The following is a 14452-nucleotide window of genomic DNA, read 5'->3' as shown; positions in this document are numbered from 1 at the left end:
CTTTTTTTTTTGGTATACAGGTATCAGAATGGCAGAGCAATGGAACCTACCAAAAAACACAGATGAGTGGACAAAAGAGGATGTAAATTGCTGGTTAGAAAGTCAAAAAATTGACCAAAAACACAGGGAAATCTTGACTGCACAAGATGTGAATGGAACAGTCTTGAAGTGGTTAACTAAAACTGACCTCATCGATATGGGCCTAACACACGGACCAGCTATCCAAATAGAATGTCTATTCAAAGAACTGCAGAAAACATCCTCCGAAGATCCTATTCAGACATGTAAGAGGAAAAAAGGTAGTAAAAATGTTCCTAAAACACAAACTTTGATGCAAGAGGAAAATGGAAAAACTTCAAAGCAAAAACAAGAGGATAAAGAGAAATCAGATATGGCTAATGCCTCTACAATAAATACAATTACTAAAGGTTCTAAGTCACTAAAAAATGAATACATGGAAGATGAAATAGAAGACACAAAGGAAAATAAGCCATCCATGGAACTGACATGTGCATCATACCCTTTTGATGAATTCAGTGATCCATATCGTTACAAATTGAATTTTTGTCTACAGCCTGAAACAGGACCACTCAATCTCATTGACCCAGTACATGAATTCAAAGCTTTCACAAATACAAACACAGCCGCAGAAGAAGATATTAAGATGAAATTTAGCAATGAAGTCTTCCGATTTGCTTCAGCTTGTATGAATTCACGAACCAATGGCACCATTCATTTTGGAGTCAAAGACAAACCCCATGGAAAAATTGTTGGCGTGAAATTCACCAATGTCACCAAGGAAGCCCTCATTGATCACTTCAATCTGATGATCCACCAGTATTTTGAAGACCATCAAGTCCCAAAAGCAAAGAACTGCATTCGCGAGCCAAGATTTGTAGAAGTTTTACAGCAAAACAGTATTCCATCTGACAGATTTGTTATTGAAGTGGATGTTATTCCAAAACACTCTGAATGTGAACATGATTATTTTCAGATTAAAATGCAAAATTACAACAACAAAATATGGGAACAAAGACCAAAATTCTCAGTCTTTGTGCGAGATGGGGCCAACTCTAAAGACATCATAAAAAATAATGCAGAGTTCAGAGCATTTAAATTAGATTTAAAAAGACTAGCAGACGCTAGGAAAGAAGCAGAAGCAGAAGGAAAATGTAGAGTAAAAACAAGTAAAAAAGAGACTGATGGACCAAAGCTTGTTCAATTGCTGACAGGAAATCAGGATTTGTTAGATAATTCATACTATGAATGGTACATTCTTGTAACAAATAAATGCCACTCAAATCAAATAAAACACTTAGATTTCCTAAAAGAAATTAAATGGTTTGCTGTACTGGAGTTTGATCCTGAATCTGTGAGCGAAGGAATAGTCAGAGCTTACAAAGAAAGCCGAGTAGCAAACCTTCACTTGCCAAGTCTGTATGTGGAGGGGAAAACCACACCAATTGAGAAGATTTCCAGTCTGAATCTTTATCAACAACCCAGCTGGATTTTCTGCAATGGCAGGTTGGACCTTGACAGTGAAAAATATAAACCCTTAGATCCAAGTTCCTGGCAAAGAGAAAAAGCATCTGAAGTCAGGAAATTGATTTCATTTCTTACACATGAAGATATATTGCCAAGAGGGAAGTTTTTAGTAGTATTTCTATTACTCTCCTCTGTGGATGACCCAAGAGACCCCCTCATTGAGACCTTCTGTGCTTTCTACCAAGATCTGAAAGGAATGGAAAATATATTGTGTATTTGTGTACACCCGCACATATGTCAGAGATGGAAAGATCTGCTTGAAGCAAGATTAACAAAACAACAAGATGAATTATCAAGTCAATGTATTTCTGCTTTAAATCTTGAAGAGATAAATGGCACTATTCTTAAACTAAAATCTGTGACTAAATCTTTAAAGCGATTTTTGCCATCTATTGGCTCATCTACTGTCCTTCTGAAAAGGGAAGAAGATATCATGACCGCTCTGGAAATTCTGTGTGAAAATGAATGTGAAGGTACACTCTTAGAGAAGGACAAAGATAAATTTCTTGAATTCAAGGCATCAAAAGAGGAAGACTTCTATCGAGGTGGTAAAGTATCATGGTGGAACTTCTACTTTTCTTCTGAAAACTATTCTTCACCTTTTGTCAAAAGGGATAAATATGAAAGACTTGAAGCAATGATTCAAAACTGGGCAGATTCTTCTAAGCCAACAAGTGTCAAAATTATTCATTTGTATCATCATCCAGGCTGTGGTGGGACTACCTTGGCTATGCACATTCTCTGGGAACTAAGGAAGAAATTCAGATGTGCCGTGCTGAAAAACAAGACAGTGGATTTTTCTGACATTGGAAAACAAGTGACTGATTTAATCACCTATGGGACAATAAACCATCAGGAATATTTACCTGTACTGCTCCTTGTTGATGATTTTGAAGAACAAGATAATGTCTATCTTCTGCAGGCCTCTATTCAAACAGCTGTAGCTAATAAGTGCATTCGATATGAGAAACCCCTAGTGATCATCCTAAATTGCATAAGATCACAGAATCCTGAAAAATGTGCAAAGATGTCAGATAGTATCGCCCTAATACAACAACTATCTTCCAAAGAACAGAGGGCCTTCGAGCTTAAATTGAAAGAAATTGAAGAGCAACATAAAAACTTTAAAGATTTTTATTCCTTCATGATCATGAAAACCAATTTTAATGAAAAGTACATAGAAAATGTGGTCAGGAATATCCTGAAGGGACAAATTATTTCCACCAAGGAAGCAAAGCTCTTTTCTTTTCTGGCTCTTCTTAATTCATATGTGCCCAATACCACCATTTCACTATCACAGTGTGAAACTTTCTTAGGAATCACAAACAAGAAAGCTTTCTGGGGACCAGAAAAATTTGAAGATAAGATGGGCACCTACTCTACAATTCTGATAAAAACAGAGGTGGTGGAATGTGGAAACTACAAGGGAGTGCGGATTATTCACCCTCTGATTGCTGCTCGTTCACTGGAAGAATTGAAGATAAGCTATCACTTGGATAAAAGTCAAATTATGCTGGATTTGCTAACAGAAAATTTGTTCTATGATCCGAGTATAGGAAGAAGCAAATTTTTTCAAGATATGCAAACACTGCTGCTCACAAGACAGCGCAATGAACATGAAGGTGAAACAGGAACTTGGTTTTCCCCATTCATTGAAGCATTACATAAAGAAGAAGGGAATGAAGCAGTTAAAAAAGTATTGCTTGAAGGTATTCATCGGTTCAACCCAAATGCATTCATTTGCCAAGCGCTGGCAAGACATTTCTACATTAAAGAGAAGGACTACACCAATGCCCTAAAATGGGCAACTCAAGCAAAAAACATAGAACCTAGCAATTCCTATATCTCGGATACAATGGGTCAAGTCTACAAAAGTAAAATAAGATGGTGGATAGAGGATAATGGAAAAAACAGGAACATTTCGGTTGATAATTTAACTGAACTTTTGGATTTAGCAGTACATGCCTCAAATGCATTCAAAGAATCTCAACAGCAAAGTGAAGATAGAGAGGATGAAGTGACGGAAAGGTTTTATCAGAAGTCAAAAAGGCGATATGATACTTATAATATTGCTGGTTATCAAGGGGAGATAGAAGTTGGGCTGTACACAATTCAGATTCTCCAGCTCATTCCTTTTTTTGACAACAAAAATGAACTATCTAAAAGAGATATGATTAATTTTATATCAGGAAGTAGTGATATTCCTGGGGATTCAAACAATGAATTTAAATCAGCCCTCAAGAACTTTATTCCTTATCTAACTAATTTGCAATTTTCTTTGAAAAAGTCCTTTGATTTTTTTGATGACTATTTTGTCCTTCTAAAACCCAGGAACAACATTAAGCAAAATGAAGAGAACAAAACTCGGAGAAAGGTGGCTGGATATTTTAAGAAGTATGCAGATATATTTGGTCCCTTAGAGGAATTACAAAACAAAGATCTCAAATCAAAACTTAGTTTGCCACTTCAAGTAGAGCTGTATCGGAGAAGACTAGAAGTTTTAAAAGCAGACAGGTTTTCTGGGCTCTTGGAATATCTCATCAAAAGTCAAGAAGATGCCATTAGTACCATGGAAGATATAGTGAGCAAATATACTTTTATCTTCGAACAATGCACTGTCAGAATCGTGCCAAAGGAAAAGCAAAATTTCATCTTAGCCAACATCATTCTCTACTGTATTAAACCTACCTCCAAAATAGTGAATCCAATTAAAAAACTGAAAGCTCAGCTCCGAGAATTCTTACAACAAGTAGGACCGACTTATCAGTTTTCAGAACCTTACTTCCTAGCTTCCCTCTTATTCTGGCCAGAAAACCAACAACTAGACCAAGATTCTAAACAAATGGAAAAGTATGCTCGATCACTCGAAAATTCTTTTAGGGGGCAATATAAACATATGTATCGGACAAAGCAACCAATTGCATATTTCTTTCTTGGGAAAGGTAACAATATGAACAGACTTGTTCACAAAGGGAAAATTGATCAATGCTTTGGAAAGACACCTGACATTAATTTCTTGTGGCAGAGTGGAGAGGTATGGAAGGAGAAAAAAGTCCAAGAACTTTTGCTTCGTTTAAAGGGACGAGCTGAAAATAATTGTGTATACATAGAATATGGAATCAATGAAAAAATCACAATACGCATCTTACCTGCTTTCTTGGGTCAATTAAGAAGTGGCAGAAGCATAGAAAAAGTATCTTTTTACATGGGATTTTCCATTGGAGGCCCACTTGCTTATGACATTGAGGTTATTTAAGAGCCTGATCTTGATCTTCTCTCTACAAGAATGTAGTCTTGGTACCACCTAATTTTTTTTGACCCAAAATCTATACTTTAAATTTCCTCTTACGTATGTTATGAGTCCTACACAGACTGTAGTGAAAAGGAAGGAATGAGAAATATGGAAAGTATCAAATACCTTCCTTTATTTGAAAAACACCATCAAGGACAAGATAAAAAAAGGAGCTATGTATGGAATTAAGAGAGGTGAATGTAATATATCTGCCACACAGACCCGCACTAGTTTCCCCAATTACTCAATCAAGTCATGGACTGAGGAAGAGAGGAACTTCCAGAAGGACTTTCCTGTCAATTGTAAAAATTTTGCAGAATAGGAAAAAATAGTTATGATTTTAAGACATTACAAAATCTGGAAAATAATTTCACAAAAAAAGCAAAATCTTCTCAAACTGAGGAGCAACATTTATTCTTACCGAGCAGACCAGAAATGTACCACGCACTCAAGAATCTTTCAAAGCAGAGAACCAACAAGTTCTCTGAAGGTCAGAGTCATAGAAGTCAGCAGATCTTGCCAAATAATTGAACCTGAATCTGATCAAGCCTCTTGATGTTTCTTCCAGTTGAAAGAAAATACAGATGTTGGTTATGCTTCAAAGTAATTCCATGTTTGGAGTATGGGGATGGTGAAAGGAAAGTAGAGATGCAGAATAGCTGCAAGAAGACTGGACCTGCGCTAACAATGGCTGCGTGATGCATACATGGGAGTTCATTATACTCTTTTCCTGTGCTTTTGAAATTTTCTGTTAAAATTTCTAAAACAAAAAATGCAGTTTGTTTTTGTCTTCACAATTACATTCAAACTTTTCCCTGGGAGAGGTTTTTCCCTTGCTCCTGCATGAAATTTCAGTTCCATAACTGACCAGCTATCTCTTGGTTTAAAAAAAAAAAAATCCTCTGGCCAAACACAGTAGTTTCAATTTAGAAAATGAGAATATCCAGCCACATTTCCCTATGGGGCCACTTCCCTCTCTGCCCCAGGTTTCAGTCTCCTCTACACAAAATGATCTGTTGGATTCCTCTTGCTTTCCCCACGTGATTCTTTTAAACTCAAATCAAGCCAGTTTAAGCAGGTACTCTCTTTCTCCCATGACCTCCTTGGGTGCATGGGAAACATTCATGGATATTTGCTCTACCATTGGTAGGAAGTACAACAAATTTCCAGTCTTGGGAACAACATGCCCCACAAAGTCAGGAGGACACAGGTCAAGAACTCCAAGTAAACTTCTTGTAGACAGTTCCCTTCTGCCCTTGCCAGCCCTGCTCTCTAGGCTCAAGATGAGATTCTCATGGTGGTTGGGAGAACTTTTGCCAAAAGAGGCTCTTAATAAACCCTGTCTTCCTCAGTCCCAGCAGAGGGCAAACTACAGCCTGTAGACCACATCCAGCTTGTCTTTCAAATAAAGTTTTATTGAAACACAGCCACACTAATTTGTTTAAGTACTGGCTTTGGCTGCTTTTGCACTGCAACAAGAATAAAATAGTTGCATCAGAAACCTTATAGCCCACAAACCTAAATTATTTACTATCTTGTTCTTTACAGAAAAAGTTTGCCAACCCTTACTCTATGCCATCAAGTCTTATGTCTTTATTATAGGTCAGTTGTCTAACTGGTTCCTGGACATGTACTTTGAAAATACGCATTTTGGTTTATCACCTAATTTTGGTATCTGATATCTATCATTTTAGGGCCAAAGTTAAAATTTAACACCCTTTTAACTCAAAATTCTTTTTTTACATTATAATAATCCAGGTTGACTTTTCCAAGGAATGGCAGAGTAATAAACGTATGTGGGTTTTTCTTTTGCAAATTAAAAAACCAGCCCAATTATGCTGGATAAATTTGAAAAGCACATTTATCTATCATAATTCTCTTTACCCATTTAGCTTTATATTTTCCTTAAGTACATAGAATTAATTTAGTCTTGAAAAATAGAAAATTGGGAAAGTGAGATTTAAATATTAAATCTCATTTCAGATAGAACTTCGAATAAGAAAGCACCAGAATTTTTTTAAACTGTCCCATAATCATTGATTAGGTCATATAATACAGCAGTTTCCCAACTCAGTTTTCAAAAGAAAATGTTAATTAACACTCCCAAAACAAATGGTGATCTGAACAAATGATCATTGGAAACTACAATATTCTGCTCCTGGCTATTTGGAATGTGGATTAGCAAAAAAAATTCTTAGAAAGTAATACCAAAGGGAAGGTCATTTATTAAACAAACTAAATTATTTTTATATTATTTTTAAATCTCTTGCTCCTCCAAAGGTATCCCTGCTGCATGATCAGGAGTGTACTAGAAAAAAGTTCATATGCACTGAAATATTTATAGATTTCTTTTCACCTTCTCTATTGTCAAAAAATCCAGCTTCAATTGAAATATGTGTACCATTGTTCTTTTCTATATTTTTAAAACTCAAATGTGTATGTATACCATCATTAAAATATTATAGCCAAGTTTCCAACTCTAAGGCAGCCTTTATAGCCGGACAGTCCTACATCGCCACTGAAAACCCTCCACATAAGTAAAAAGGTGAATTTCCTTTCATCAGTGGAAGAAGGAAATTGTTCAGTTTGAAATTCAGAAATCTATCTTTTAACGAAATGCTATCATCATCTATTCCTAGTTGTAGGAAATAAAGTTTAGGTCCTTTTTTTAATGATTCACCTAAGATGATGATCTGCGAGCATTAAGTCCTAGCAGGAAGCAGATGGTACATTTAAAAAGTCATTAATTGAGAGTTTAATAAAATAACTATTTACAAAAGTATAAGTAGGGTTTATATCAGGGATATAAGCTGACTGAATACTCAAAAATTAATCAATTACCAAAAATTAATCAACTATCATATCAACAGGCTAAAGTAGAAAAATCACGATTATATCAACTGATAGAAAAAAAGCATGTGATGATACAGAATACACATTCGTGATAAAACCTCATAGAAAACTAGGAATAAATGAGGACTTCCTCAACTTAATAAAGGACATCTACAAAACAAAACAAAACAAAACAAAACAAAAACCCTACAGTTAACATCATACTTAATGGTAAAAGACTGAATGCTTTTCTCCTAAGACTGAGAACAAGGTAAAGATGTCTGCTCTTACCATTCTTATTCGGCTTTGTATTGGAAGTTCAAGCTAATGCAATAAGGCAAGAAAAAGGAAATAAAAACAAACAGATCAGAAAGAAAGAAATAAAACTGTTCCCATTTGAAAATGACATAAATTTCTAGGTACAAAATCCAATGGTATCTACAAAAAAAATCCACCTAGAACTAATAAATGAATTCAGCAAGGTCACAGGATATAAAATAAACAGACAACAGCCAATTTTCTTTCTACATATGAGCAGTAAACACAAGGACACTAAAATAAAACATCAATACCATTTATAATCACTCAAAAACTGAAATATTTAAATATAAGTCTAATGAAACATGTATTAACTTTTGCTGACACAAAATATCAATAAAATAAAGCAAAGATCTAAATAAACAGAGAGACACATCATGTTCATGGATTAGATTATAGCGGTCCCCAACCTTTTTGCCACCAGGGACAGATATTCCTATGAGAATCTAATGCCTGATGATCTTAGGTGGAGCTGAGGTGGTGATTAGCGCTGGGGAACGGCTACAAACACAGATGAAGCTTCGCTCGCTCGCTGGCTCCTCACTTCCTGCTGTGTAGCCCGATTCCTAACAGGCCATGGACCGATACCAGTCTGTGGCCCGGAGTTAGGGGTCTCTGGATTAGAAAACTCAACACAGTAAAGGTATCTATTCTCCCCAAATTGATATATAGTCAATACAATTTCTATCAAAATCCCAGAAAAATTCTTTGTAGATATAGACAAGAGTATTGTAAAATTTACTTGGAAAGGTAAAGGAAGTAGAATAGCTAAAGCAGTTAAAAAGAAGAATAAAGTGGAGGAACCAATACCTGATTTCAAGACTTACACAGTGATCAAGGCTATGTGCTATTGGCAGAGAGATGACACACAGATCAATGGGACAGAATAGAGAACTTATACATTGACCCACATAAATATGCTCAACTAATTTTTGACAAAGTTGTAGAAAGAATTCAATAGTTTAAAGGCTTTTTTTTTAAAAAAAAAAAAAAGGTGCTGGATCAATTGTACATCCATTGGTTAAGAAGTAAACCTCAAACTAAACCTCACATCTTATGCAAAAATTCACTCAAAATGGATCACATATTTAGGTTTAATGATGTATTTTTTTCAACTTTATAAAATTATAAAACTTTTAGGAAAAATAGGAGAAAATCTTTGGTATCTAGGGCTAAGAGTTCTTAGACTTAATATCAAAAGCACCACCCACAGAAGAAAAAATTGAAAAAGTGGACTTATTCAAAATGAAAAAAATTTGCTCTATAAAAGCTTTTATTGTGAAGATGAAAAGACAAGATATAGAATTAAAAAAAATTTATAAACCATGTATCTGACAAAAGACTAGTACCTAGAATATATAAAGAACCTTTAAAAGAAAAATACATCCACTTTCAGCTGTTAGCTGCTCAGGAGCAGGCAAAGCTAGTGGTGCTGAGCTGCACCTACTTCACAAGAATATTTCTTTTGGTGGGTTCCCTGGGAAGAAGATTCAACCAACAGCCTCCACTGCATGGGAGTCCAGGCCTGGCATGTCTCTGAGTGTGTGAGAAGTAGGACCAGCAGACAAACACTGATAAGGACATAGATGCTCCCCTGGCTACCCACTGGATCCAGAGGCCTTAGGGGTTAATCCAGATCCTCCAAATATCCTGAGGTTCTCTGCATCTGCAAAGTGGCCTTTTTTACATACCTGGAAAGACTGCTGTGAACCTTAAAAGCGAGTTTTGCAAATCTTCATCCAGTTTAAAGGAATGGCTTGTAAGTTTATTCTCCGAAACCTATATTTTAGAATAAGTCACAGTCCTCTCTATGGATCTTTCTGAAGATGAAACATTTGCAAAAGTATCAGAGCAAAACAATAACTCTCTGTAAATGATAAAAATTTTAAATGAGATGGGAAAAAATGGTGTAGATGATAGAGGCTTTGTTCATCCCTCTTGTGACCAAATCAAAGTTGTGACAGAAACATGGGGCAAACAGCAAGGAAAGTTGCCTGGTATCTAGATGAATGAAGCACTGCAACTAGGGAGAGAAATAATTAATCAACCTGCAACACTAGAAGGTAGGAGAGGGCAAAGATGTGAGGCTGCCCGGTCCCAAGCAGCCGGTCCCAAGCGGCTGGTCCCAAGCGGCTGAGAAGGACAGAAGCTATAGCAGCCAGGGGCTGCAGACATCTCTTAAAGGGGTTGGGTCCACAAGTGGACTTTGGTGGTGACGGACCTGCTCTGAGCACCAGCACCTGGTCAGCTGCTGGGTGGGGGCACCAGGGACTTACAGAGGGACACTGAGTTATCGAAGTGAGGGCCAGAGACGAAGATCTCTCCTGGGCAGAGGTGCCAGTGGTCTCCATTGTTCCTCTGTTGAGTCTTCCCCCTTCTCAGGTTGCAGACTCAGTGCTGCCATAGCTGAGACATAATCATCATCGAACTGGATAACAGAGGTCACTCTGCCCAGAGGATCCCCTGAAAATCCGCCTCCCCCATCTCAAAGCTCCATCCAAGCCACATCCAGATGTGTCCTCAGCAAGTCTGGTGCTCCTTGCTGAGCAGCGCCAAGATTTACCCTGGTGACAGCAGGCTTCAGTTTCTGGTGTGGTTTCCTGAGGGAACTATAAGCACTGTATCTGTAGATTGCTTGCTGAATCCTAACAGGTGGCTCTGGAAGGGCACAGGCTGGAGCTAAACTTGGCCTATAGCTGAACCCCTCTTAGAACTGTGCCACTGGACACCTACTACACAAAGCCATGCTAATAAGAATAGGAGACTTAGAAGCTTCACTTAGTATATAGAAACAGACATAGAAAGGCAGCCAAAATGGGAAGACAAAGAAGCAGAAAACATATGAGAGAACAGAACAGAGATCCAGGAATAATGGAGTCAAGCAATCAAACAGATGCAGATAAAAACACTAGTTATAAATATGCTTAGTGAACTTAGGGGAAGCGTTGATGAATTCAGTGAGAACTTTAACAAAGAGATAAAAGGAACATAAAAATGGAAATGGAAATTATAAAAGGGAACCAGTCAGAAATGAAGAACACATTATCTGAAATGAAGAGTATATTAGAGGGAATCAACAGAGTGGATAAAGAAGAAGATCGAACCACCAACATAGAGGATGGGGAAGCCAGGGACATCCAGTGAGAACGGCAAGAAAAAAGAAGCCACGACTATAATAATAATTTAAGAAGCCTATGGGATATAATTAAATGTAAAAATGTGTGTCATAGGGGTACCTGAAGAAGAACAAGAAGTTGAAGAGCTATTTGAAGAAATAATGATGGAAAACTTTCCTAACCTGGTGAAGGAAATAGACATACAACCCCAGGAAGCTCAGAGAGTCCCAAGGAAGATTAATCCAAAGAGGCCTACACCAAGACACATTATAATTAAAATGCCGATGGTTAAATACAAAGAAACAATCTTAAAAGAAGCCAGAGAAAAGCAGTTAGTTACCTAAAAGGGAGCATCCATAAGACCGGCAGCTGATTTCTCCAAAGAAACTATACAGGACAGAAAGGCTTGGTGCAAAATATTCAACATGATGAAAACCCAGGATCTACAACCAAGAATATTTTATCCAGCAAAGCTATCACTTAGAGTCGGAGGACAGATAAAGAGCTCCTCAGACAAAAATAAGCTAAAGGAATTTATCAACACTGAGCCATATTACAGAAAATGTTGGAAGGGCTTCTTTAAGAAGAAAAAACGTGTATCAAAAATGTGAATAAAGAATGGTAATACCCACATTCCTATCAACAAATACCTCAAATGGAAGAGAATTAAGTGCTCCAACTAAAAGATAGAGTGGCTGAATGGATAAGAAAACAAGATCCTTACATATGCTGCCTATAAGAGACACTTCGGATTAAAAGACACACAGACTAAAAGAAAGGGGATGGAAAAATATGTTGCCTTGATGGGCCTAGGGTATTGTGCTAAATGAAGTAAGTCAGAGAAAGACAAATGTTGCATTATTTCACATACATGTGGAATCTAAAGAACAAAATAAACAACAACAACAAAAATGCAAACAAACTCATAGATATAAAGAATATTGTGAGGGCTACTAGACGAGAGAAGGGTTGTGGGGACAGCAAAAAACGGGCAAAAGGATTAAAAAGTACAAATGTATAGTTACAAAATAGACATGAAGATATAAAGTGTATCATAAGGAAAATAGTTAATAATGTTGTAATAAACATGTAAGGGGAAAGAGAGGAATTAGATTTAATGGGGTGATTGTGACTTATATAGATCTCTAATCACTATGCTGTACAACTGAAACTAGTATATTATCATATGCTATATTAATTGAAAAAACTCATTGAATTGTACAATGTAAAGACGAGCAACTAATTGTGTATTTTATTTCAATAAAGCCAGGGAAATAATTTTTTAAAAAGGAAAAGAAGACCTAATCCAATTAGAATGAGCAAGGGACATGAAAAGATATGGGACATTTCATCCAAGAGGATATACAAATGGCAAATAAGTACATGAAAGGATGCTCAACATCATTAGCCATTAAGGAAATGCAGGCTAAAACTACAATATGATACCACTACACACCTACGAAGTGTCTAATATAAAAAAATAGTGCCAACACCAAATTCTGGCAGAATGCAGAAAAACTCATGCATCACAGATGGTGTATAAAATGATATAGCCACTCTGAAATACAGTTTTGCAGTTTCTTAAAAATCTAACTGTGCAACATTATATGGTCCAGTAATTGCATTCCTGGACATTTATCCTAGAGAAATGAAAACTTATGTTCACCCAAAAACCTGTACATAAATGTTTAAACAGCTTTATTCATTATATACCCAAACCAGAAACAACCCAGATAACCTTCAATGGGCAAACAGCTAAACACAATATAGAACATCTATACTAAAAAATATTATAGCAATAAAATGAAATGAATGATTGATACACTCAACAACTTGAATATATCTTTGGAGAATTGGCTGAGTAAAAAGCATCCAAACCCAAAATTTACATACTGAGTTATTCCATTCATATAATATTCTTGAAATTACAAAATTCTAGAAATGGAGAAAAGATTATTGGTTGCCAGGAGTTAAATTCTAGTCTGGGGAAGCAGGAAGAAAGATGGGCAAGAGATAAAAGGGCAAGAGAAGTGATCCTTATAGGGATGCATTTACCTGTATGTTGACTGTATCAATGTCAACATCCTGCTTGCATTTTCATACTTAGTTTACCGAGATGTTACCGCGGGAGGAAACTAGGCAAAGAATACCCTGGATCTGTCTGTATTATTTCTTACAACTGTATGTCAATTTAAAATCTTCTCCTCCAAAGTTTTTTAATTAAAAAAAGTAAATAATAGATACTATCGATAATTTACGCCAACTTTGATGAAAACATATTTATATGTTCATATATGAGTTTTCATATATATGAATTAATTCATATACACATATATTATATATACAATTCCTGAAGTAGTATATAAATCTATAAATGAAGAGTCTATATCTAGTGCATTATTTTGCATTAGCCAGCATTAGAAACATGTTTATTGCTTGGTAGGTTTTATTCTCCAAAGGTTTGTATTGTTCTGATACCTTCCATTTGCTTCCTAGGTCTACTCGCCACCTTTTTCCACCCTCCTTTGTGCCCAAGACACTCATATATGAACCACATGAATAGCCCTCCTCTTGCTCTCGGGCTTCCAGCTGAGGCTGGCAATTAGGACACCTCAATTAGAAACTGGAAGGAAGGAGAAGAGCAAGGGTACTTATTACCTTGCTGCTTCTTGGCGAAGTCACCTTTCTGGCTGTGTTCTTTACTAAAGGTCACTGCTTCCTTCAAGGGAGCTGCTGGTCAAGACCCTTCTTTTGAGTTCCAAAACCTCTCCCTGTCTTCATTTCCTCAGGCCTCAAGGGAAACAGCTCTGCTGTCACTAATTCCAAGACAGTCCTTATGGTTTTCCTCCTCTGACATCTTTCCATATGTTCTCTTTAATAATCTTCCTCAAATTATCCTAATTTGTATGTGTCATCTACTTCCTTCTGGGATCTGACTGATACATGTATATTCTATGTTTTGCACTAAAGCATTTCCTAGTGGCTGTATGTGATTAATAAGGAATAAGTTTAGCTAATTCCAGAAGGAATGCAAACTTCGTAGAAAAGTCTTGTTCTCGGTACTAGGAAAACTGGAGCCTCACCAAAATGAGAAAACAGGCAAATTTTACATATGGACCTTTTTTATCCGCCTCCTCTCCTCTCAGGTCAGACACTCATATAAGCCTTGCCACCCCCAACTGATTGCTGATAGTAATTTTGCATATTGTTCTCTAAACTCTAGCCCACAAAACCCAAAATTTTGGTGGTGGGTCTCTGAGAGATTCTTTGAGGGAAAAAAAGTGTAGCAAAAATGAAGACAGCCTCAGCAGGTACAGCTTTCTGGCACCCATTTCCTCCAGAACACTTT

The 14452-nt window shown here is 36.6% G+C and overlaps 1 protein-coding gene across 2 annotated transcripts in view; it reads left to right on the top strand.

Moving 5' to 3' along the window:
* The window catches only part of SAMD9 (sterile alpha motif domain containing 9), a 28898-nt gene extending 22629 nt beyond the window's left edge, over positions 1 to 6269 (top strand). The window contains exon 2 of one of the 2 annotated variants that reach the window (XM_006911897.3): positions 21 to 6269. In XM_006911897.3, coding sequence (XP_006911959.1) covers positions 29 to 4801 — 4773 coding nt within the window. In that variant the 5' untranslated portion in view covers positions 21 to 28 and the 3' untranslated portion in view covers positions 4802 to 6269. The remainder of the gene's footprint in view (positions 1 to 20) is intronic. The other variant, XM_015589452.2, reaches the window with a different exon arrangement.
* Positions 6270 to 14452: the final 8183 nt, after the last annotated feature.

Source organism: Pteropus alecto, unplaced genomic scaffold, assembly GCF_000325575.1.
Source record: "Pteropus alecto unplaced genomic scaffold, ASM32557v1 scaffold21, whole genome shotgun sequence".
In the NCBI taxonomy this organism is placed as follows: domain Eukaryota; kingdom Metazoa; phylum Chordata; class Mammalia; order Chiroptera; family Pteropodidae; genus Pteropus; species Pteropus alecto.
Note: the sequence above shows the minus strand (reverse complement) of the source record. Positions and strands in the feature narration are given on the sequence as shown.